Source organism: Patagioenas fasciata, chromosome 13 (assembly GCF_037038585.1).
Source record: "Patagioenas fasciata isolate bPatFas1 chromosome 13, bPatFas1.hap1, whole genome shotgun sequence".
Lineage (NCBI taxonomy): Eukaryota > Metazoa > Chordata > Aves > Columbiformes > Columbidae > Patagioenas > Patagioenas fasciata.
The window spans coordinates 14,593,874-14,615,938 of NC_092532.1; the positions used below are offsets into that span (position 1 = coordinate 14,593,874).

The window sequence follows — 22,065 nt, forward strand, 5'->3', positions numbered from 1 at the left end:
CACCGTGGCATCTGGCCTGTCCTCCCTCACCCTCCTTGCCCGCGAGCACCGGTTGGGTGTGGGTGGGAAGGGAAGGAAATGCCTTTCCTGGGTTTCGCCGGCCCCTGTGGCTGTGGGGAGAGGCTGGGACAGACTGGGAAGCGCTGAGGACGCTGCTCCCAGCACTACCACGGGACGCTGTGGCAGGGTTGGGCCATGAAGGACGTCCCAGACCCAGATCACTGGCCGGACCAGCCAGGGCGGCACAGCCAGTGGGGACAGCATGGTGGGGTCATGGCCAGGGGACCCCTCTGCCTCCCCCAGCACCCCACCCTGTTTGGGATGTGGGTGTAGCGGTCTCTGAGCACCCCGGATCCACCTCCAACCTCTTCCCACCCAAAAAACCTTGATCCCCACCTGGAGCCACCCACTGTGCCAGAGGGCTGTGGGGGCTGAGCTCCCACCTGGGACCAGGGCTGCTGCCAGCTGTGGAGGGTGTCAGGAAAGCCCCCCAGGAAAGTGGGTTGTCCCACCCCTCAGCACCTCTTACATGGGCTCCTAACAACCTCTTGGGGCTCCTGCACCTGAGATGTTTATGACCCCCACCCGAAAACCCCCTCTGCAGAAGCACCAAGGATGCACTGTGGCAGCCCTGGCCAGAGATGTGCCCCTCTAAATCCTGCTGCTCCCACTGGAGTGTAAAATTAACCTTTTGCCCCCCAAAGAGGGACATTTTCCCCCGAGCTGCTGTCAGGGTGATGCTGGGAGCTGGTCGGGGCAGTGGAGCTGACACCGGTTTGGTATCTGTCTTGATTAAAGGCCTCTCTCTTAACGCCCAGCTGTGCCTGCTGGAGCCCTGCAGCACCCCAAAGCCAGGGGGGTCCCCATTCCTGAGCCAGTGAGCCCCACCCTAATCACTGGCTGCAGCCCAGTGTGGCCAGTGATGCTGAAATTTGCCAGCGTGTGGCTGGCCCCTGTGCTCCAAGGTGTCACCCCAAAGCACAACCCACCTCCTGATCCCAGCAGCTGCTTGGAGGGAAGGCTTTCAAAAAAGTGGGGAGAAAAGATCCTTTCTTGTCATTCTCTGTGATTTATTTGTGATTTTCTGAGGGGTTTGAGGCTGCTTGGCCCTGCCCCTGCTGCAGGGCTGCCTGCCCAGGCTAATTACATGCGTGAAATTTAATTAAATATTGAAATAAATCTGCAAACAACCAGGGGGTACGTAGTGCCTCGTAGCAAGTAATGCTGGGTCGGGGCAGCCCCAGGAGGGAGTCCCACTCTCCTGGGGGGTTTCTGAGCAGGGACTGGGGTTCCCTCTGCTTTGGCCACCGTGGAAGGGTGATACCCCTGGAGGTGCCCTGTACCCCCCCCATAACTCCCTGGGGTTGCTCTATACCACCCAACTACACCCCTGAGGTGCCTCCCGACCTCCCCAAATCCACACTCCCTCTGGATTGCCCCCACATGCCCCATCCCTCTCTCAGGGATGTCCGTACTCCAGTCCCCCACCTCAGTGTGCCCCAGTGCCATAACCCATACAGGGTTGCTCAGACACCCTTCCCTTGCCCCCCACCTCGAGTGTGTCCATGTGCCCCTCTCCCCTCCCTGGAGCACCCAATCCCCTCCCCCCAGAATGCCACATTTCCCCCATCAGCCACCCATGGATGCCTCTTACTCCTCCATCACCCACTCGTGGATGCCCCTTGCTGCTCCATCCCCCCTGGGGTGTCCCATCTTCCCCCTTCTCCCCCCACCTTTGCCCCAACTGCCTCCATCACCCACCCGTGGGTGCCCCCTGCTACTCCATAACCCACCCATGGGAGCCCCGTGCCCCCATTCCTGCCCCATCTTTGCCCTCACTCCCTCCATCATCCCCTGTGGGTGCCCCGTGCCCTCCCGAGTACAGCACCTGCCGCGGGGCGGAGCCTCCCCACCCAAGCCCCGCCCCCCAACCGCGGCGCTCCAATGGGTAGCGAGGGGGCGTGGCCAGGAGGGCGTGTCCGGGCGGCATATGCATGTATGCAGATGAGCAGGTGCGGGCAGAGCGCGGCGGCCGCGGGCAGCGGGACGGGCAGCGGGGCCGTGGCCATGGCGGCTCCGCGCTCCTTCAGCGCCGCCGAGGTGCGGGCGCGCTGCGCGGAGGGCGCCTGCCTGGTCCGCTGCCGCCGCCGCCTCTACGACCTGAGCGGCTTCGTGCGGCTGCACCCGGGCGGGGAGCAGCTGCTCCGACGACGGGCGGGTACCGACGTGAGCGCTGCGCTGGACGGGCCGCCCCACCGGCACTCGGCTAACGCCCGCCGCTGGCTGGAGCAGTACTATGTGGGGGAGATGGAGCCCGGCGAGGAGCAGGTACCGCCGGGGGCCGGGCTGTGCGGGGTCTGTGGGGCTGCACCAGGTCTGGGATGTACAGAGTCTCTGTAGGGTGCTCCAAGTCCGGGGTGTCCTGGGGCTGGGATGTACGAAGTTTAATAGAGTGCTTTAGGTCCGGGGTGTTCAAGATATATGGAGTCTATATGGTGCCTCAAGTCTGAATTGACCCATGTCTGGGATGTAGGGTCTGGGGTCTGTAGGGTGCCCCAGTTCCAGGCTATGTGTGATCTGGGCAGTGTGGGGTCTATAGAGCACCCCAAGTCCACGGTGCACAGTGTTTGAACTGTACAAGGTCTATATGGCACTCCAGATCTAGGCTGTGCAGGATCTGAGCCATACCGGGTCTATAGGGTACCCTGGCTCTGGGCTGTACAGGATTCAAACCCTGTGGGGTCCATAGGGCACCCCAGGTCCAGGCTCCAAGCCACACAGGGCATACAGAGGCTGTATAGGGTTTGAGGTGTATGGGGCATGGAGTCTTTGGGGCACATGTGGCATATAGGATGTATAGGGCACCCGGGCCTGAGTCTGAGCTGTATGGGATGTGGTGTGTTTTGGGTCTGAGTGGCGCAGGATGTTCAGGGTCCAGGCTGTGGGTGTGGGGTGTGTGGGGCAGGGGGTGTTTGAGGCTCTGAGGGTCCTGCATGGGTGGTGCCTGCGCTGTACAGGGTGCAACGGTCCCACACATGTGGGGCATGCTGGCTCTGGGGAGCTTTGTGAGGATGTCAGTGTCGATGTGGCTCAGGTCTGTGGGGCCTGAGGTGCAGAGGATCATGAGACACATAGGGTCCAGGCTTCTCAGAGCCTGAGATGGACCGTGTGCCAGGTGCACAGAGCCTGGTATCTGTAGGGTCCCACCCCATGGTCACATCCTGCCCTGGCCATGCTGGGAGGCAGGGCTGATGGGTGGCCCTGGCATGCTAGCACAGTGAGGAGGTGTTGGGGTCTTTGGGGGGGTGTGGGAGATGGAGACATGCAGCTCAGTGTCAGTTTTAGCAGGGCCATGTGGCACAGGTTTGGCGATGGGTCAGGGCACCATTCCTGGCACTTTCAGTGCTCGACTAGGGCACTGGGCATCAGGGCTCGCCGGCGATGAGCAGCCGCTGCTGGGGAAGGAGCCCAGTCACCTCCCGAACTGTCTGGGCGTGGGGCGAAGGTGACTGTGACTCAGTGCCATCCTCACCACACCAGCCCCGTGCTCCCAGGAAAATACCCCAGGAAGTGCCACTGCCGCCGGGTGAACTTCCAGGAGGCAGTGTGGCACCGGGCGCTGCCGCCCGATTACCAGCCCTCACCGGCACACCGCGGGCAGGATGCCTGAGCAGCAGGTCCAGCCCAGCCCCCTTTGACAGCCCAGTGGCTGCTTTTCCCCACTGCACATCCCAGTAAGGTCAGTGACTGATTGGTTCCCCTGGGCTGGTTGTTTGCTCTCGCTAGTTCTGTTCCCCGTGGCGCAGGCTCAGCCCCGATCAGCGGCAGCGCCACAGACGAGGCTTTGTTCAGCCTGGGTGCGATGCCTGCTCTTTCTCCAGATCCCAGCGATGGCACCTCCTCTGTTGGGACACTTGTTGCTGCCGCCTCCTCACAGGCGTGACGAGCCCGACGGGCTGGGGCAAAGGAAGGTACCGGACAAACGAGTTCTCGCACTGCAGCCCACGCTGAGGGGAATTGCCACCATCCCAATGCAAATACATGGCGTGATAACGTCGGGGCGCAGGGAGATCAGACACTACCTGGCACTAGATAAACCATCCCGGGTTGTAACACGAGGGGGAGGGAAAAAAGCTGACTGCGGCGCAGCCAGGCTGTCTGTGCTGCGTCCAGCACACATGTGATGTGTGAGCTGTTCTGCTGGTCTTGCCACCACCCAAAAATCCCCTTTGGAGGGAGACAGGGAGAGCAAATACCCACAGTGGCGCTTGCGTTCTTGCTTTGGCTGCTTTCGGCCAGACATACCCTAAGCAGCAATTTGAAGGAGATGTTGCGTGGGCCCGGTCTGTGTTTGGAACCCCACAGCTTTGCTGGTGCCTCTTCTCACTCGTCAGAGGTCCCAGGGCTGCACCATCCCCATGCCCAGGGATGCAGGAGCCTGTGTTCCCTCAGGCAGCAGCATCCTCCCTGCTTACACCCAGGGACTTCGAGGGTTTTGGAAAGTGAGAGAAAAATGCATTAATGCAGGAAGGGTGAAGAGGAAGATGAGAGCGAGCGTCCACCCCACTGACATGTCTCTGTGCCCCTTCCCACAGCCCTCAGGAGCTTGGCTCCATCCTTCAACCACAGGTCTCTCTTCTGTCACCCAGCCCTGTTTGGCCAAGGACAAATTAACCCCCGAACCTTTTATCAGTGCAAAGAGAATGCATAGGGGAGATCAAAGTGAGAAGCAATAATTACCCAAACTAGACAGTGGATTTTTAAGAGCCCTGCTAGAGGGAAACTGGATCATCTAATTACCTCACCTTTTTAAGCAATGAGAGACTTTCATCACAGCCTCTTTGGCATGAGTGACGTGGCCATGAGTCACAGTAAATCCCCCATCCCTCTTGGGTTGGTGTCCTCCCCTTCCTCTTGCCAGCATTACCGCACGTTGAGCTTGCCCTGGCTCTCTATCCCAGCCTGAGCTCCTTTGAACATGGGCGCTCGTGCGTTATTTGGAGGCGTTGTAACAAGAAGTGGCTTTATTTTATTATTGTTACCATCGGGACAAGTTACCTTCAACCTTTTTAATAGTCCTGCTGCACCCAGTGTTTAATGGGCTGAGACGCAGCCCTGTGGGGCTCTGCCAGCCACTGCCCAGGGATGGTGGTGCTGGTGGGATGGTGATGCTGGGATCATGCCAGCATGGGTGGGGACCTTGCTGGGGCTCCCTGCGTCTCATGGGGTGTCCTTCTGCTATGTGCCTGAGCCTGCATTGCCAGCACAGCTTATCCTGTGTGGACATCAGCAATTCAAGCTGTTTCGGAGCTTAGTGAAGGTGCTGGAGGCTCCAGCATGATGCTGCGGCACAGCAGGACTCCTACAGCGTTTGACTCACTGGGAAAATGGGCACAGGTGGAAAAACCGGGTCTGGGCTGCTGGTGGAGCAACTGTCTGTGGGCAGCATCCCCCTGCTCGGGCCAGAGGGACGTTTCGAGCTTTTCTTGCCTGTGTTCCAGGCACATGGGACCCTGTGTTGGACTGTCCCTCCTGCTGTACCTGCTCCTGTCACAGCTGGTTTTTTTTTCTTTTATCACCCTGAGCTCCGATGTGGGGCAGCATCAGGGTGGTGTAGCTGGCACAGCACCAGTGCTGAGCTCCCCACAGCCCTGCCTGACCCGCAAAGGGCGGCAGGGTGCTCGGAGGCAGATACCAGGTTACCTGGTCACCACGTCGCACTGTGCCATAGGTGTCTGGTCCCGTTGCTTCGTGACAGGAGAGCTGACACCTCACCAGAGCTGCCACTTGCCAGGGTGGTGTTGTGGGAAGGTGTCACTTTGTAGGCGTTAACTTTCCCTTCATTACATCAGGCCTCTTGTGCACCCTTCCCTGCAGGACCTGTTTGCCTGGGGACGACTTGGATGCATCAGCATCACCCACAGGCAACAGGCAGAGCCCAGTGCTCGCAGAGACCCCTCAGCCTCCTTCAGACCCACCTTTTTATTTCCAAACCCACCTTTCTATTTTGAGGAGGATGGGCAGAAGCCCCAGCACTGGTCTGGGTGCTGGTGGGGCTCAGTCCCTTGGGGTCCCTGTGTGCTCCGGGCAGGCAGGAGTGTGCCACCACTCCAGGGAGCGAGCCAGGGCGTGCAGACGTGGCTTGCACCCCAGTTGCGCCATGGCTGCAGGCCCTTTCAGTTCACCCCTTTGCCCCAGGGTGAACAAGAGGAGAGCCTTCCTCCTCCTCCCTGGCCAAGGAAGATGAGGAGGTGACTCAGGTGAGGCTGGGTGCTGGAAGGGAGCTGTCGTAGCACGCAGAGTGATGGCACCTCTCTGGTAACACCCATCCTCCCCAGCCCGGGTGCTGCCAGTGAGGTAGGGTCTGAGCCCCCATCTGCCTCCCTGAGCTGGGAGGATGGGAAAGGCTCCAGCCGTGATGTGGTGCTTGGACGTCCATGGGCAGGGCAGTTGGAGGCATGTGGGCATTTTTGGAAAGGGGATGAGAAGTGACAGGTGGTTGCATCAGCCTGGCTTTCTTAAGCATCCTTCCTGCTGCCGGCGAGGCTGCGGTACAAGTGTTGAGGTGGAAGGGTACAGGCTCAGGGGACAGAGAAGCTGCCTCTATTGCTTAAAGCCAGATTTTTTTTCAAAACACCCGTGGGGAGGAGGCAAAAACATAACTTGACCATCCTCAGCTGGATTTCAAGACATCCCACCTTCCCCAGGGTTTCAGGACGTCTGGCTGAAGGACAGAGTGTGGAGTGTTGAAAATCATGTAATCGCAGAATGGTTTGGGTTGGAAGGGACCTCCAAAGCTCATCCAGTGCCCCCCTGCCATGAGCAGGGACATCTTCACCAGATCAGGTTGCTCAGAGCCCCATCCAGCCTGGCCTGGGATGTCTCCAGGGATGGGGCATCCACCACCTCTCTGGGCAACCTGGGCCGGGGTTTCACCACCCTCAGTGTAATGAATTTCTTCTTCACATCCAGCCTGAATCTCCCCTCTTTTAGTTTAAAACCATCACCCCTTGTCCTGTCACAACAGGTCCTGCTAAAAAGTCTGTCCCCATCTTTCTTATCGGCCCCTCTTAAGCACTGAAAGGCTGCAATAAGGTCTCCCTGGAACCTTCTCTTCTCCAGGCTGAACAATCCCAGCTCTCTCAGCCTGTCAAAACAGCAGTGAGGACCGGTGCAGAGGGAGGTGTGGTGGCCCAGAGCATCAGCTCACACTGGTGCTCTGCCTGCAGCAAAACTGCTGCCTCCTGAAGTCCAATCTGGCTGGAAATAACCCCAGCCCTGCCCACTCCCCCCGGGGCGAGGGGCTTCCTCGGGGCTGGGTACTGCAGCTCTCATACCAATGGGATGAGGTTTGAAATCCAGTTATTATTAGAAAGGGGGTGGGAGCCCATCAAGCAAGGAGTGCCTGCTGTTGGCAAACAGCGCCCAGCTATGCCTCGGCGTCACCAGTGAAGTCCTGTCCACCCAAGGAGGTGACACTGGTCCTTGTGCATCCCAGCTCCTCCCACGGCTGCTGGGGAGGGTTCATTCCCAACAGGGATGCAACATCCCTTGAGGGAATTGCATCCCTCTTCAGCAGTGGGGCAAGCATCTATGGAGGAGCCCTGTTTGCCAGGAGAAAACCCTCCCTCGCTGCCAGGGACACAGCTGGGAAACCTGGCGGGCCTTGCTGTGCCAGGGCTGCTGGGTTAATGGGTAACTCCAGGTGACAAAGTGGGAGAGAAGGCATGTTTGGCACGTCGTGCCTGGGGAGCTGCCGGGCTGCTACAGGGTATGGCTTGACTGGGGCTTGCATGGACACTCTGTGGCCTTGCCAAGCCCTCCACCAGCGGCAGGGCCAGCGCCGGAGCTGGCAGGGCCATGGGGAGGAGGCCAGAGCTGGCAGCCGGTGGTGCGTTTGCTTCCAAGCATCAGACAAGGCAGGTTTCTCTTGTTTCTCAGCCAGACCTGACAGCAGGATCACAGCCTGCGCTTTATCCCGCTGCACCAGCACACCCCCCAAACCCCAGCCTGCCCTCTCTAGCCAAAACCAACCCCCCACCCCACCTTGCGCTGAAGGTGCCCATCCCAGCATTGCTCTGTGAAGGGCGCTTTGTCCTTTTCCCTGCCACAAGCTCTTGCTGCATTTCTTCCCCAGTGCCTGGAGCCAGGGTGGTGGCACCGGCCATGCCACACTCCCCGGCTCCGGCAGCCTGTCTTCCTTGGGGACCAAAATGCTGAGCTGGGCTTTTGCTGGAGAGCAGCGGGGTGGTGGGGCAGGAGCCTGGTTGTGGGCACTGCCCGGCGATGCTCCTGGCTTTGCTTGCAGCGGGACTGGCTCAGGCTGGTGCTCACCAGGCTGCGGCACTGCCCGTTTGCAAGGCTATCGCTGGCCAAGGGCCCCGGAGCCAGCGCCCAAGACCCAGCACCCAGTGCCCTCCCAGCAGCGTGATGGGGTGGCCTGAAAAGCCGGCTTGGGGGGAGGTTTCCAAAAAGATGGGAGTGTGAGATGCTCAGTGCACGGTTCAAAGGGCAGCCCAGCTCGGCAGCAGCCGCATCCCTCAGGAACCTGCTCTGCAGGAACTGACTGACTTACATTCATTAGATTTTTTCCCCCTTATTTATTTATTTAGCAGGCGGGCACAAGCTTGCCACCCCACCACTGTCCCCAACTGCATCTGCCATTGATGCTTCACTGGGAGTTTTCCTTCCCTTTCCAGATCCAGCCCGAGACGGTGGATGAGCAGGGGGTGGATGCTGCAGCTCAGACCCCAGCACGAATGGATCCCCGCTGTAAAACAGTGGATGTGGAGAAGGTAAGAGCTGGGGGTTTCTCCAGAACACTGTTTGCCAGAGGGGTCCCAGAGGAGACTGGATCTCCTCTTTCCCACGAGAGCTCTGGCCTTCTGCTGACTGGGGTGGGAGGGATGCTGGGAGGGAGCTGATCCGGCTGCTCCTGCCCTTTCTCCGAGCACAGCCGAGATCGCTCATGCTTTATGGCCCAGGTGCGGCCACGCTGGCAGGCTCCCGTGGTGGCGTGGGCGGGGATGGCTTTCTCTGACAGCGGCTGTGCCCTTTGAGCAGGGATGTCCTGCCAAGCCGCACCTTGCTTGCTTGCTTGCTTTATTTTCTTGCTTTCTCGCTTTATTTATTTTTTCCTATTTCTGTTCGTGACTGAGCACCTGTAATGAGCACTAATGGGTCCCCCAGCATGAACAGGGCAATCCCATTGCATGCAGGCTGCTCCCTGCCCTGCCTGCTCCTCTCTGAGCCTGACACAGGAGCGGGGATTTGTCCCAGGGTCCCTGCTGTTTGTGGCACCATCTTGCACAGCCCCTGCTCATTGCTGAGTGTACTTTTATCATGCAAAATGACTTTTTTTATTTGAGCAGGGGAACACCTTTCACACAGCAAACTTAATATTTTGCTGCTGATTGCAATTGAAAGTGGAATCTACCATCCCAAAGTGGCCTTTTTGCTTTAACTTGTCCCCTACCTCTCCAACAGAGGGTGACTCCATCCCTGTCCCATGCACTCACTGCAGGCTGGGGTTGTTTCCCCACCTGGGTGATCACATCCAGCCCTGCCTGCAGCAGAGCCCCAAAAATACCCATGGCCACCTCAGCTTTTTGCCCTGAAATGCCTGAAGCTGAGCTGCCCCCCACCACACACACACCACCCAATGCCAAATGACCGGCAGCACAGCCCTGGGCCCTGGGTTGCCTGTGTGATGCAGGATGGCCGTTGCAGAGCTGCCAGGCTGGGGCTTGGCCGGGTGAGCAGGTTTTCTGTCCTGGAGTAAGGGTGGGACAGAAAAGCCACCTTATCTGGCCAAGCCAGCAGAAGACGTGTCCAAGGATGCTGAGCAGCAGCAGAGATGGTGCTCCTGGTTCGGTCTATCTATTTTTATCCTGTGCAAACGTGTGACTGCATGGGTTCCTTCTTGCTCTTGCAGCCATCTGAATGCTGCCATGTATTTGAGGGCTACAGAAATTATCCAAGGCTGGAACAGCTCTGCAGGGAGAACAGGCTGAGAGAGTTTAGGTTATTCAGTCTGGAGAAGAGAAGGTTCTATGGAGACCTTATTGCGGCCTTTCGGTGCTTAAAAGGGGCCAATAAGAAAGATGGGGACAGACTTTTAAGCAGGGCTTGTTGCGGTAGGACAAGGGGTGATGATTTTAAACTAAAGGAGGGGAGATTCATATATGAAGGAGGTGAGGTTGATGAAACACTGGCCTAAGTTAGCCAGAGAGGTGGTGGATGCCCCATCCCTGGAGACATCCCAGGCCAGGCTGGACGGGGCTCTGAGCAACCTGATCTGGTGAAGATGTCGCTGCTCATGACAGAGGGGGCACTGGATGAGCTTTGGAGGTCACTTCCAACCCAAAGTATTCTACAATTCTATGCATTGGAGCAGTGACTGGCGTTTGTGTTCCCATCCTGTATCCTGCTCCCCCATCCCTTTCTGCTTTGCTCCTCACTGCCAAAGGGCTTGAATGGCTGCAGTCATCCTGCATATCCTCTCTGCAAGGAGAAAAGCCCTTGGCCAGAGCACTGCCACAGGGATAGGCTCTGTGTCCTACCAGCGTTTCACTGGCACAGCTAGCAAGCAGGGGTATCGCTGCTTGCTATCTAATCTTGGCAGCTCCCAGAGGGGTACAGAGCCTCAGTTATCAGGGCCTGATGCTGAGCCAGGTCCTGGTACAGTTACCCTCACCTTGAACCATGGGCAGGTACCCGGTGGCACGGCAGTGAGCCCAGCCCCATGTTCCTGGGTTGATGGTGCTGATGTGTGCCTGGCTCTGCTTGTCTGCCCCGCACTGGAGCTTGTGGGGAGCTCAGGGCTGCTTGGAGCAAGAAGTGGCTGCTCCTGGGGATGGGAAGGGGTTTGCAGCTTGAAATCCCAAGCTGCAGCACAGCTTCGTGCTGGGTGTGGGGCTACAACCACTGTTTGCTCCCCCAGGACCTGGTGGACTGGCAGAAGCCCTTGCTGTGGCAGGTGGGCTACTTGGGGGAGAAATACGACGAGTGGGTGCACCAGCCTGTGGATCGGCCCATCCGCCTCTTCCACTCGGATTTCCTCGAGTCCCTCTCCAAGACAGCGTGGTGAGCCCCCGGGATCTGTGCCATGCCCCGGCCGGTGCCTCCATGGGGAGGGGGGATGGCTCACCACCCCCTGTGACAGTCCCTCTGACTTGTCCCTCTACCCCATAGGTACGTGGTGATTGTGGTGTGGGTTCCCGTGGTGCTGTATCTCAGCTGGGTCAGCTACACCTCCCTTGCCCAGGGCAACACCAGGCTCTTCTCCTCCTTCACCACAGGTATGTGTGGTGGCAAAGCCTTTGGGCTGGGCTCGCTGCGCTGGCTCCGTGTCCAGGGGCATGACAGCCACGGGTAGGGGCAGACCCCTGCATGCCTTCCCCATCCCTCCTTCTGTGCATGCAAGAGCAGCAGGTGAGCCCCTGTTCCCACAGCCACCAGCATGTCCCCTGCACAAAACCGCCTGACCTGCTGTAAAGCCTGAGCTCGCCCACCTCCATCCCCTTCTCTCACCCTGCGATTTGATATCTCCAGGGGGATGGATAGAGGCACAGAGCCCACTGGCCCGGGCTGCAGCCTGCTCCCTTCCCTCCACCCCAAAAACCAAGCTGCACCGGCGCTGCGGTACGTGCCACCCCCCGCTGACACCCACCCCAGGCCATGGCTGAATGCCGGCACGCCGGGTGAACAAACCCAGCTCTCAGCATCGCCAGCATCGCACAGTGCGGGGCTTGTTTGCCCGAAGCGCCTGCCCTTGAATCTCCCACTGTCTGCTCCCCCGGGAACAACAAGCGTGGCCAGGGCAGGCTGTCTTCTTTGTTGTGCTTTATTTATTTATTTATTTATTTATTTTTTCTGGGCTCCCTATTTTTTTTGCAAGATGCCACCCGGTGCCAGCTGTGCCCGGCTGCGGGGGGAGCACCCGCCGCACCGCCACCCCCCTTGCTCCTTGTGGCCTTCAGCACCTTGCTGCCAAAGGGTTATTTATTTATTTTTTTTCCCCAAAATGAACAGATTTGGGGGGGATCCAAATTCTGCTAGCAAGGATGCAGGGCTGGCAGCTGGGCCTGAAAGGAGGAGGTGGCTGAAAAATGCTCTGTGGGGGAAAGTGCCCAACAAACCGATTCTTCATCTCAAAAATTAAAAAAAAAAAAAAATACAAGAATGCCAGCAACACTGTTTAACTGTTACAAGTGTTGCCTGCACAGATAAGGCCTGTCCTGCTTTTTTCTGGTGGGCGAAACAGCTTTGTAAGGACAGGGCTCTCCCTGGAGTGCAGGTCCAAGCCCACATTGGCATCTGGGATGAAGGAGACCCCTCCTTGCCAGCTCCTGGCTGCAGCAAGAAGCCAACTGTTTCCCTAAACAGTGTAAATTAGTGGGAATCAAAGGAAAATGTATCTCCCTGGAAAAGCCCTAGGTAGGTGAGAGGGAGGATGAGGATGGCGATGGATCAGAGCACCCATGTGTCACCTGCCCTGCTGACCGCTGCACGTCTTGTTGTGTAGAGTACTCCATCCCTGTCCACAAATACTTCTTCCCCTTCATCTTCCTCATGGGGATGTTCCTGTGGTCCCTGCTCGAGTACCTCATCCATCGCTTTGTCTTCCACATGAAGCCACCTGCTAGTAACTACTATCTCATCACGCTGCATTTCTTGCTGCATGGGCAGCATCACAAGGTGAGTCGCAGCTCCCACCTCCACCGGCGCCCGCCAGGCCATGGGAACGGTGGCCTTTGCTCAGGCGGAGCCTGTTTGTGCATGTTGGACGTGACTTGTGGCATCTTCACCGCAAGCCAGGCCCTTATCTAATACCTGTGAGGGCTGTAAGACGGGCTCAGAGGAGCTGGAGTTAAACCTGCAAGCACTGGTTGGGTGAGGGGAAGACCTAAAAAGCCATGGGCTCCCTCTAGCTTCTCTGGAGGAAATGGCCCTGTGGCGCTCAGGACCTGTCAGCCAAAGCCACCAGCTGCCTGGCCACCTTTGGTGTGGGCAAGGGGCTGCTCTCGCTGGGTACATCTTTTGGGGAGGGTTTCTGGGGGCTGCTTTGGAGTTGGCTTTTCCCAAGTGTTAGGGATGTTCTGGGGGCTGGGGGACATGGGTTGAGCTGGGAGCCACCTGTCCCACCATCCTTCTCCGCTTTCAGTCTCCCTTCGACAGCTCCCGTCTCGTCTTCCCCCCCGTGCCGGCCTCACTGGTGATTGGCTTCTTCTACGGCGTGCTGCAGCTCCTGCTGCCCGAGGTGCTGGGGCTCTCAGTGTTCGTCGGGGGGCTCTGTGGCTATGTCATCTATGACATGATGCACTATTACCTCCACTACGGCTCACCAAAGAAAGGCACCTACCTGTATGGGCTGAAGGCTTATCACGTCAAGCATCACTTTGAACACCAAAAATCAGGTAACACCACCTTTCCCACATGTGCCAGTGGGGCCAAGGGCTGTCAAAGCCCAGCCTGCCTGCACGTTTGCAGCTGATGCTCTGAAATACTTGGGATTTGGGGTGGGGAAGCCAAAGAGCTGTGTCACTGGGAAGAGATATACAAAATGCTGCAGGCCCATGGATAGACACGAGGAAGAAATTTTGTACACTGAGGGTGGTGAAACACTGGCCCAGGTTGCCCAGAGAGGTGTGGATGCCCCATTCCTGGAGACATCCCAGGCCAGGCTGGACGGGGCTCTGAGCAACCTGAGCTGGTGAAGATGTCCCTGCTCATGGCAGGGGTGGGACTGGATGGGCTTTGAAGGTCCCTTCCAACCTGAACTGTTCTGTGATTCTATGATTTCTCAGCCCTCAGGTTGAGTTTGGGGAGCCAGAGCAGCACAGGGACGAAGGCAGCAGTCTGTCTCGCCGACGGGCACCAATGCCACCCAGGGATGTGGGTGCCTGTCCCCACCCAGGACAGCATCTCCTCCTCCTGGGAGGCATTGGCAGGTGCAGGGAGAGGCCCTGGGCTTCCCTGGGTCCACCCCACACCTTCCCCAGCCTGGTGCTTGCTCAACCTGCCCTTTGCCCGGTCTCCTAGGAGAAAACACCCCATCCAGATAAGCTATCATCAGTGGAGCTGGTGGCATGACCCATCCAGCTCCTTCTGCTCCCTCCTCACCCTCACCTTGCCTTCTTCCCTCCCCAAAACATGGACACACCTCCCTCACCAGTCTCTTTGAAGGAACTGCCTGGCCCTGGCACCACTGTCAGCTGTTGTCACTGTTGCACCCAGCTGGGTGACATCCCATCCTGGCCACATGCACCTCGTACCGGCTGCTCCCAGCCTTGTCATTCTTGGCAACAGTGGCACTGGCTCAGTTAACATTGAGTGAGCTGCACCCTATCCGCAGCAGCATCCTGGTGATGGTGGCACCACAGGCTGAGCACTCTCTCCTCTACCCACAGGCTTTGGCATCAGCACCCGCTTCTGGGATCGCCCCTTCCGAACGCTCATCCCCGAGGAGACCTTTGAGAAAGAGGACTGATGGTTCCAGCACAATTCACAGCTGCCGGCTCCATCCTGCCTGGGCTGGGGCTGCCATCTGTCCTGGGGACTGTGCCACAGTGGTGGCCCCACACTGGAGCATCCCCTCGGTGCACTGTTGTTCAGCTGCGGCACTGCCATGGGGGGCGAGGAGGTGGGGAAAGGGGAGGAGGAGGTTGTGGGGCTCCCTGGGGGGCTCCCACCCCTTCCTCGCTGCCCTCCTGCTCCAGGTCACGGATGTATGGGCAGGTCTGCTGCCCAAGAGATGAAGTGCCCGATGCTGCCCTCTCTCCTCCACCCCAGCACTTCGCTGGAGCTCCCCGAGCCCCTGGCCCTCCCAGGGCACCCCATCCCCAGGGTGCCCAACACACTGCAGTTAACCCCATCACCTAACTCGTGCCAAGGGGCTTCCGTACCCTGGGTCCTTCTCTCAGCCCAGTCCTAGCATGGGACTTTCTTGACCTGCAGCCCGTGGGGAGAGGATCCCGCAGGTCTGGATTTTGCCTTTTTCTAACCAGTGCACCTGTATCTCTCTGCCAGATTTATCAGGTTCATGTTTTTTGTAGACATTGGCTACTTGAAACTCAAACTCCAATGAACAGAATTGCTACAAGATGCCATTTTTGCTGATCCTGTGATTATTTTTTTTTCCTAATGTTTACTGCAGATATTTAAAGGTTTGGAATAAATTTATATGTAAAACTGTAGACACTACAATTGTAAATAAACTGTATATTTTGAAAAATAAAGACTTTTAAAAAGGGTCTGGCAAACGTATTCTTCGGGGCTGCTCCCATGTCCTCCCACCCTTGGCGCATCCCTTCCTGGGCTCCAGTGGCCCTGGTGCTGCCGTACCTTGTGGTCACTTTTCTCAGCTCCACATGCTGATGAAAGCTGTGCTGTTGACCACAGTGGTGGTGGGAAAAATGGTCTTCGTAGAAGGGAACCGCAGCGAATCTGCATGACCCCAGACGCTCAGCAAGCGGAAACTGGTTGGAGTAACCACTCACTTCTCCGAAGTTGGGCAACAGCATCATGTGCTGTGCTGTGCTTCCCAAAATCAGCCTGGTGCTCTGACGACGCCAGCTGCAAAGCTTCCTGCACTCCGGGCAGAGGTCAAGCGTAATTTCCAGCACTTTTTTTGATGCTGTTGGGTCCTGGGACTGCAGGGATGAAGAGGAGAATGGAAGGTCCCAAAGGACCAGCATCCTTTGTGTGGGATGGGTGTGCTTTGGAGGGTCCTGCTGCCCAGCGCCGAGCTGATGCCGAGAGTGTCACTGTGCCCTGGACAAGCCTGACTGCAGCCAGCAGCACAGCAGAAGGGGGTTGGGATCCTTGAAATGTCAGCATGGGGGGCACAGCCTACCTTGTACCCTTCTTCCCAGTTCGCTTCCTGCAGGCAATTACTTCTTCCAACAGGCAAAACCCAGCATGTAGAGACATGGCTCACCTGGCCCCTTCCTCCACCACCCCGAGCAGCTTCCTGGAACGGACTGGGTGACAGGGGAAGCCCTGATGCGTTGCACAATGTCCCTTCCGCTTGCTGGGGAAGCACAGCCTGGGAAAGAACCCTATAAACCTGCGCTCATCCTGCCGTGCCGCTCCAGTCTGCAGTGACAGCCAAAGCAGAGACAAGCAAAGCAGAACCAAGTAAACCCAGTGGATTTCTCTTAGCAAGTGGACAAGCTTCTTCCTTGGGAGCCACGCTGGAGAGAGCCTGAAGAAGAAGGGAGCGTGTCTGCAGCCTGTTTCTGGGTGCGTTTCTGTCTTGTTTCCAGCTGGCAGAGCCCAGCACGCCTCTCTCAGTGCTGGCTGTGCCAATGGCATGGGTGGCTGCTGCTCATTTCCCTGCAACCGGGGCAGTTTTCTGTCCCTGCTGCCTGGATGCAGGCTGAGGACTCGGGGCCGCCTCTGTGAGGATGCTGAGCACATAGAAAGAGTTTGATTTAAAATCTTCGGTGGGCAATACAGGGCTACAGGGAGAAAATATCGAGCTACACTGCGGCTGTGAAGGGGTGAGAGCTCTTGTTGGATGGGTGATAATAGAGATGTTGGCTAGAAATGAGAATAGAGATCTTTATGGTCAAAAACATTGAGTCTGCAGGCCTCAGGGTGGTACAGGGTCAGTGCTGTGGGGGATGCTCATTGGGCCATTGCTGACCCTGCTTGTCTGCACGTGAGCTCTCTGGTATGGCTAACACTAAACTAGCTTACATAAATGAAGCCCAAACATTTCTTGCTAATGCAGAGTGAGATGTGCCAATACCGCTGCTCCTGATGTCTCTGTGAGTGCCCGCTCAGGTCTGCGTGAGTGGCTGCAGTGCTGGGTGAAGTGGAGGAAGCAAGGCAGCTGGAGGAAATCTTAGGGACTATAGGAGACCTGAGGGGGTTGGCAAGCCATGTAAAGGCTTTTCTTTAGGGTGGAAGGTGTGGAAGAGCCGCAGCGGCTGATCTTGGATTGGTACCCAAGGCTCAACTCTGCCAGACGCCACCAGCCCACGTCCCCAGAGGCAAAGCTCTTTGCTGTAAGCATGGACATCGTGGAGAGGGTCCTCTCCTTGGCCCAGGCCATCCACAGCCAATTCGAGCAGGTGAAGTGCTGTAAACACCAGTGCCAGCGCCTCGTGGAGCGCATCCAGATCCTGCTGGAGCCCGTGAGGATCCTCAGGGCTCAGCCGCCAAAGCACATCTCCTGCCAGGAAGAGGAGCTGTTGAAAAAGCTGCTCTGGGTGCTGGGGGAAGCTCAGAAGCTGGTGATGAAATACAGCCAGACCAGCTGGATACAGAAGTTCCTGAGAGCCCACAGCACCACCGAGGAGTTCATCTGGGTGAACGAGAGCCTGGAGGACATCGCCCAGGGGCTCTCGCTCCTGCTGCAGGCAGAGCAGAAACAAGCTTTCCTGGAGGCTTTCCAGGCAAAGACCTGTCGCAGGCAGGACGCTGAGGACCTGAGGGACGACAGGGCTTTCTTGAGCCAGGTGATCGCAAGTAAGTGTGCATTTAGCAAACCCTTTTTCCTTGTGACCGGTGGTTGGCACCTCCCTCCCAGCTGCTGCCCAGCTTTTGTTTCGTGGCCATGGCCAAATAGAGCCAAAGAAACATTTAAACCACACGAAAAGCCAGCCACACCAGTCCTGCATGTTCAACCAGTGGCCCCACCTCTGCATGTTTCCCTCCCCAGGTACTGAGGAGCCCAAAGATGTGGCTGGGGAGATCTACATCGACAGGGAATGCATGGAGAGCAAGGTGGACTGGATGCAAAGCGAGCTGAACAAAATTGTGCGCGTGATGGAGTGTAAGTCGGCATTACACCACTAGGCACCCTGTGCCCTGTGTCCTCTCCCCCTGAACCCTGCCTAACCTGTCCCTCGTTCTCTCCTGGCACATGGCGGGCGCAGGCTTGAAGAAAGTCAATGTTGATAAAAGAGAAGACATCACTGAGATTGAGCGGGACCACCTCACTTTCTACAGACATCTGCAGGACACCGAGAGCTATGACCTCTACGAGGGCGAGTACCTCAAGTACCCCGTTGCCATCAAAACCTTCAAGAGGCCGCTGACCACTGACCCAGTGTGAGTTGTCCTGGGCAGGAGTGACGTGGGGCAGCCAGGAAGCGAGGGTGGCACGGTGCCACGTCATGTGGAGCTCACTGTGCTGTCCCTTTCTGTAGGAAGGTGAGAGACATCTTTGAGAAGGAGATTCAGACCCTGAAGAAGTTTGAGTCTCCAAACATCCTGCGCATGTATGGGATCTGCATTGAGGAGAAAGGTACGGGGCGGCAGAGGGGTTGTCGTGGTCCCCTCCCAAGAGGTTGCACAAGGTGGGATGCTCAAGGTTTTGCCTTGCAGACGGGAGCCCCTGCTTCTCCATCGTCATGGAGTACTGCAAGCATGGAACGCTGCGGGATGTGCTGACCAAGCAACAGCATCTCTCCTGGGACATCCGTATTCGGATGGCCCTGGGAGCTGCCAGAGGCCTTTACAGGTGAGCTCCTGCCTGAATCAGTGACTAAGTCCACCTGACGATCCACAAGCCATGCTCAGCTTCTGGTATCTCTCAATAAGCAGTGGTAACCTGTTAGACATTGTTTCCACCACCTTGGGACACTGGGATGGGAGGCTGGTGGAGATGCGGGCAGTGGCATTTGGATGGAGTAGTGCCTATTTCCCCTGGCCACTGGCCCCTACATCTGGCTCCATGCCTGCAAAGGCCCAGAAGGGAGAAAATCCCCTTGCCTGCATCCATAGGGCACCTCCAGGAGCACCCTACAGCATGGCTGTTCTCCTTATAGGTCTGCTCATCCACAAGGCTCGTTATTCTGCCCACAGTGATTCTTTCAGCAGCTGCTGAAAAGGTTGGCTTGGCAGGGTTGGTCCACCAAGACAGGGAGAGAGCTGCTGGCTTCTCTGGGCGCATGTCAGTCCATCCCCTACACAGCATGAGGGAGCCCCAAGGTGGGGATGGTTCCATCACCAGCATGTGTTGCCCTTGGTTCTGTGACTGCAGGTTACACCAGACAGAGGAGAAGTCCCGACTCCACGGCTGCATCTGCAGTAGCAAGTTCCTTGTAGCCGGGGATTACTGTGTGAAGGTAAGGACCATGATCGGAGAAGTTTTTGGGTGTTTTGCATGCTTTTGTGGCTGTCTTTCACCAATAATGAAGGGAATTATGATGGTCCAGAATAACACCTGGGGTGGAGTCATCTCCCCTGTCACCTTAGACACTTAACAGCTCAGTTCATCACTATCTTTGTTTTATGAGCAGCACAGTAGAGCATTTCTGAGACATTCACCCTGGCATGAGCTGGAGCCAGGGCAGTTCACCTGCCCACACCTATTGGTTTCGCTTGCAGAAGGAGCCTCATGCCAGGCAGCACACGTGGCTGCATGCCAGCCTTTGCTGCCCAGGGCACCGCACTCTGTTTTCTCCAGCTCGGGGCAGTTCCCAGCTGTACTACAGGTTCCTGCAGACTGCGTTTCAACCACTTCTTCTCTCTCTCATTCTCTCAATCAGCTGTCGGGATTTGAGCTGTGTGAAACGGAGTCATCCATCAAGAGGAAAGCCAAGAAAAACTGGAAACAAGTCTCTATGCTGGCTTATATCGCTCCTGAGAACCTGAAAGACATCAACTACCCCTACAAGAGACCCTGTGAAATATACAGGTGTGTATGTCCTTCCTGGGAGAGAGGCCCACAAGCAGGCAGATGCCTGGCAGGGTAGTTGTTGAGTTATGGAAGAAGGCCAGGTTTAATCAGACACATAAGCAGCCAGTTGTGGTTGGCATAGCCTGACAGTCCCCTCCATTAGAAGGGAGGACAACGTGGTGGGATGAATGCTGAGACTCTTGCTTGTCTCCTTCCAGCTTTGGGATCGTGCTGTGGGAGATTGCGACCTCCAAAATCCCATTTGAAGGTAAGACAGAAGTTGGGTTGGCTGTGTAAAAGCCACACATGTCCCAGTGCGGCTGCTGTCTGGCGTTGGCTGCTCCCTGCTCCTTCCCAGAGCATCCCGCAGTATGCAAGTCCCAGCGGCAGTGCCTGCTGTGCCTGGCTCTGCACAACAGCTTCGTAGCTTCTCCTGGGACTCCAATACAGCAAAGTGTTTCAGTGACATGCTTAAACCACAAACTTGCAAGTACTTTTTGTCACTATTTGATGTTCCTGTGCACTGAAGCATGAACACATCTCCTTGCTCCACTGGAGCCCAACGGTGTCATCCAAACACAGGGTGGGTTCATTGCAGACACAGTTTGGGTGGCTTCTCTGCTGGCTCCTCCATGCTACAGGCTGCAGGAAGGCTCTTGGCTGGGCTTTGCACTGGGTTTCCTCCCCAGCACCCTCCTGTGGCAGCAGAGCTCTGTCCTGACGCTCCTGTTTCCACACGTGTTGTTTAGGCTGCACTCCCCAGGAGATCATGGAGAAAATCTGCAGCCACCATTACCAGGACCCTGTCGGGCGAGATTGTCCTGCAGAGCTGCGGGAAGTCATCGACCAGTGCCGGGCCTTCGACCCTTCCCAGCGCCCTTCTGCCGAGGGTAAGTGTCCTGGACATCTGCTCCACAGACCTTTGTGTCCCCTAATCAGCTGCTTCAGGGGGCAGTTTGCTCCTTACTTTCCATATGCATTTGTCTGACTTCGTGTTTCAGGATCCTTCCTTGTCCTACATTCTCATGCTAACGAGTCCCCTAACCCTAGACCTCTCTTTCTCCTGTAGCGTGATGGTTAATGTTTATCCACAGCAATAATCACCAGGCTGCTTGTTTGGCACCATGTAAAAGTAAGCTGTTTCTCTCAGACAAGTGCTGAAGGAGGAGCAGGGGTGTGGGGGTTAATCCCCACTCAGGTCCTGCTGATCCTGCAAGCTGGAGGAGCAGCCACAACGCGGTGAAAGGACATTTCCTACCTTTGGCTTTGAGCAATAGATTGCAACCTTGGGAAATCGCTCCACAGTGGGGAAGATTACTATCTCTGAAGCTGATTTGGGTCTGATCAGATAAATATCTGGTCTCCATCAGAAGATTTAACAGTTGGAAAAGATAGAAGAACCCTTCCGGTGTGCTTGAAGGCACAGAGATTGTACCCTGCCATCAGTTCACCTCCCCAAGGGGAGAAAGCTTATTTCAGACTCACCCGCCACATCCTATGGGGCTGGTTTCCATACAAGAGATGTGGAGACCATGTGTAAGAAACGCCCCAGCCCCTGCTGTGTGCTGTGCTCTCTGTGCCTCCCACTCCCAACAGCAGCTCCCCCAGCAGACCCTGCTGCAGAGAATCACTTGGCCGATGCTAAAACACCAAAAAATAATCAGAGACGTTGGCAAAGCTGCACTGGGGATACAGCGTATCTTTATTAATATTATCCTAATCCTGATGCTGAGCTGGGAGAACGTGTTCTCACGGCTGCTTCCAGGCACTTCGTGTACATGGCTGCTTCTCCTTGGGCTGCTCACCTGTGTCTGCTCAGGGCTGTCCCCTGCTAAAGCCCTGGGGAGAGCGGGACTGCGTGTCCCTGTTGTTATCAGTGAGGGAGAAAAGGCTACAACCGCTGTTCTGTTTTGATTAACATCATCCTTGTGTTTTACAGAGATTGTGGACTCGCTGGCCGACCTGGAGAAAAGCAGGAACCAAGACAGTTAACTGTGGAAAGCAGGGCCGGGTGATGGTGAGCAGCCAAGGGCAGCCGGCCAAGGGAAACCAGCGGGCCTTCGCCCAGAGGACTACGAGTTCAGCTCACCCCTCTCCCCTGCCTCGCAGAGACTGATGGTTCAATACATGTTAGTTTGTTCCCGTGTGCCCAGACTGCCATGTCATCTCTCTGAGGGGCCTGAATTTGCCTTCGAGATGGCTGGTGGGCAAGGTCACCCTGTCACAGGCTTGCCCCCAAGGGACACACGGGGAGGCTGGCAGGAACCTCGGTGCCCGGGGGACCAAGGGGAGGCGACAGCCCCAGCTCCTGCTGAGCCCCGCTCCCTCATGGCGAAGCGGACCCGGACGCCATGGCAACGCCCCGCCCACCTCCACCCCTATTTGAATCATCTCGTGTTCCCGCTCATTTCGCCGCAGCGGCGGCTCCT

General features: G+C 57.0%; 2 protein-coding genes across 2 annotated transcripts; both read left to right on the forward strand.

Moving 5' to 3' along the window:
- The first annotated feature begins 1,985 nt into the window (after positions 1-1,985).
- Positions 1,986-14,590, forward strand: FA2H (fatty acid 2-hydroxylase). Its single transcript, XM_065848474.2, is given in 8 exon segments — positions 1,986-2,032; positions 2,034-2,328; positions 8,700-8,795; positions 10,943-11,085; positions 11,194-11,300; positions 12,527-12,699; positions 13,166-13,418; positions 14,412-14,590. Coding segments are annotated over 8 exon segments (1,185 nt in total). The 5' UTR covers positions 1,986-1,994; the 3' UTR covers positions 14,492-14,590.
- Positions 14,591-16,095: 1,505 nt separating this feature from the next.
- On the forward strand, positions 16,096-21,782 carry MLKL (mixed lineage kinase domain like pseudokinase). The gene is made up of 11 exons (XM_065848404.2): positions 16,096-16,245; positions 16,910-17,478; positions 17,672-17,785; positions 17,889-18,063; positions 18,162-18,259; positions 18,340-18,475; positions 18,998-19,082; positions 19,506-19,654; positions 19,855-19,904; positions 20,386-20,526; positions 21,576-21,782. Exons 2-11 carry the CDS (start codon positions 17,022-17,024, stop codon positions 21,626-21,628), a joined length of 1,458 nt encoding a protein of 485 aa, XP_065704476.1. The 5' UTR covers positions 16,096-16,245; positions 16,910-17,021; the 3' UTR covers positions 21,629-21,782.
- Positions 21,783-22,065: the final 283 nt, after the last annotated feature.

Excerpts from the sequence above, each read along its gene's own strand:
- MLKL (XM_065848404.2), top strand. The coding sequence starts at position 17,022 with ATGGACATCGTGGAGAGGGTCCTCTCCTTGGCCCAGGCCATCCACAGC. Across the intron at positions 18,064-18,161 it reads CCGCTGACCACTGACCCAGT|GAAGGTGAGAGACATCTTTG; the intron begins GTGAGTTGTCCT and ends CCCTTTCTGTAG. Across the intron at positions 18,260-18,339 it reads GATCTGCATTGAGGAGAAAG|ACGGGAGCCCCTGCTTCTCC; the intron begins GTACGGGGCGGC and ends TTTGCCTTGCAG.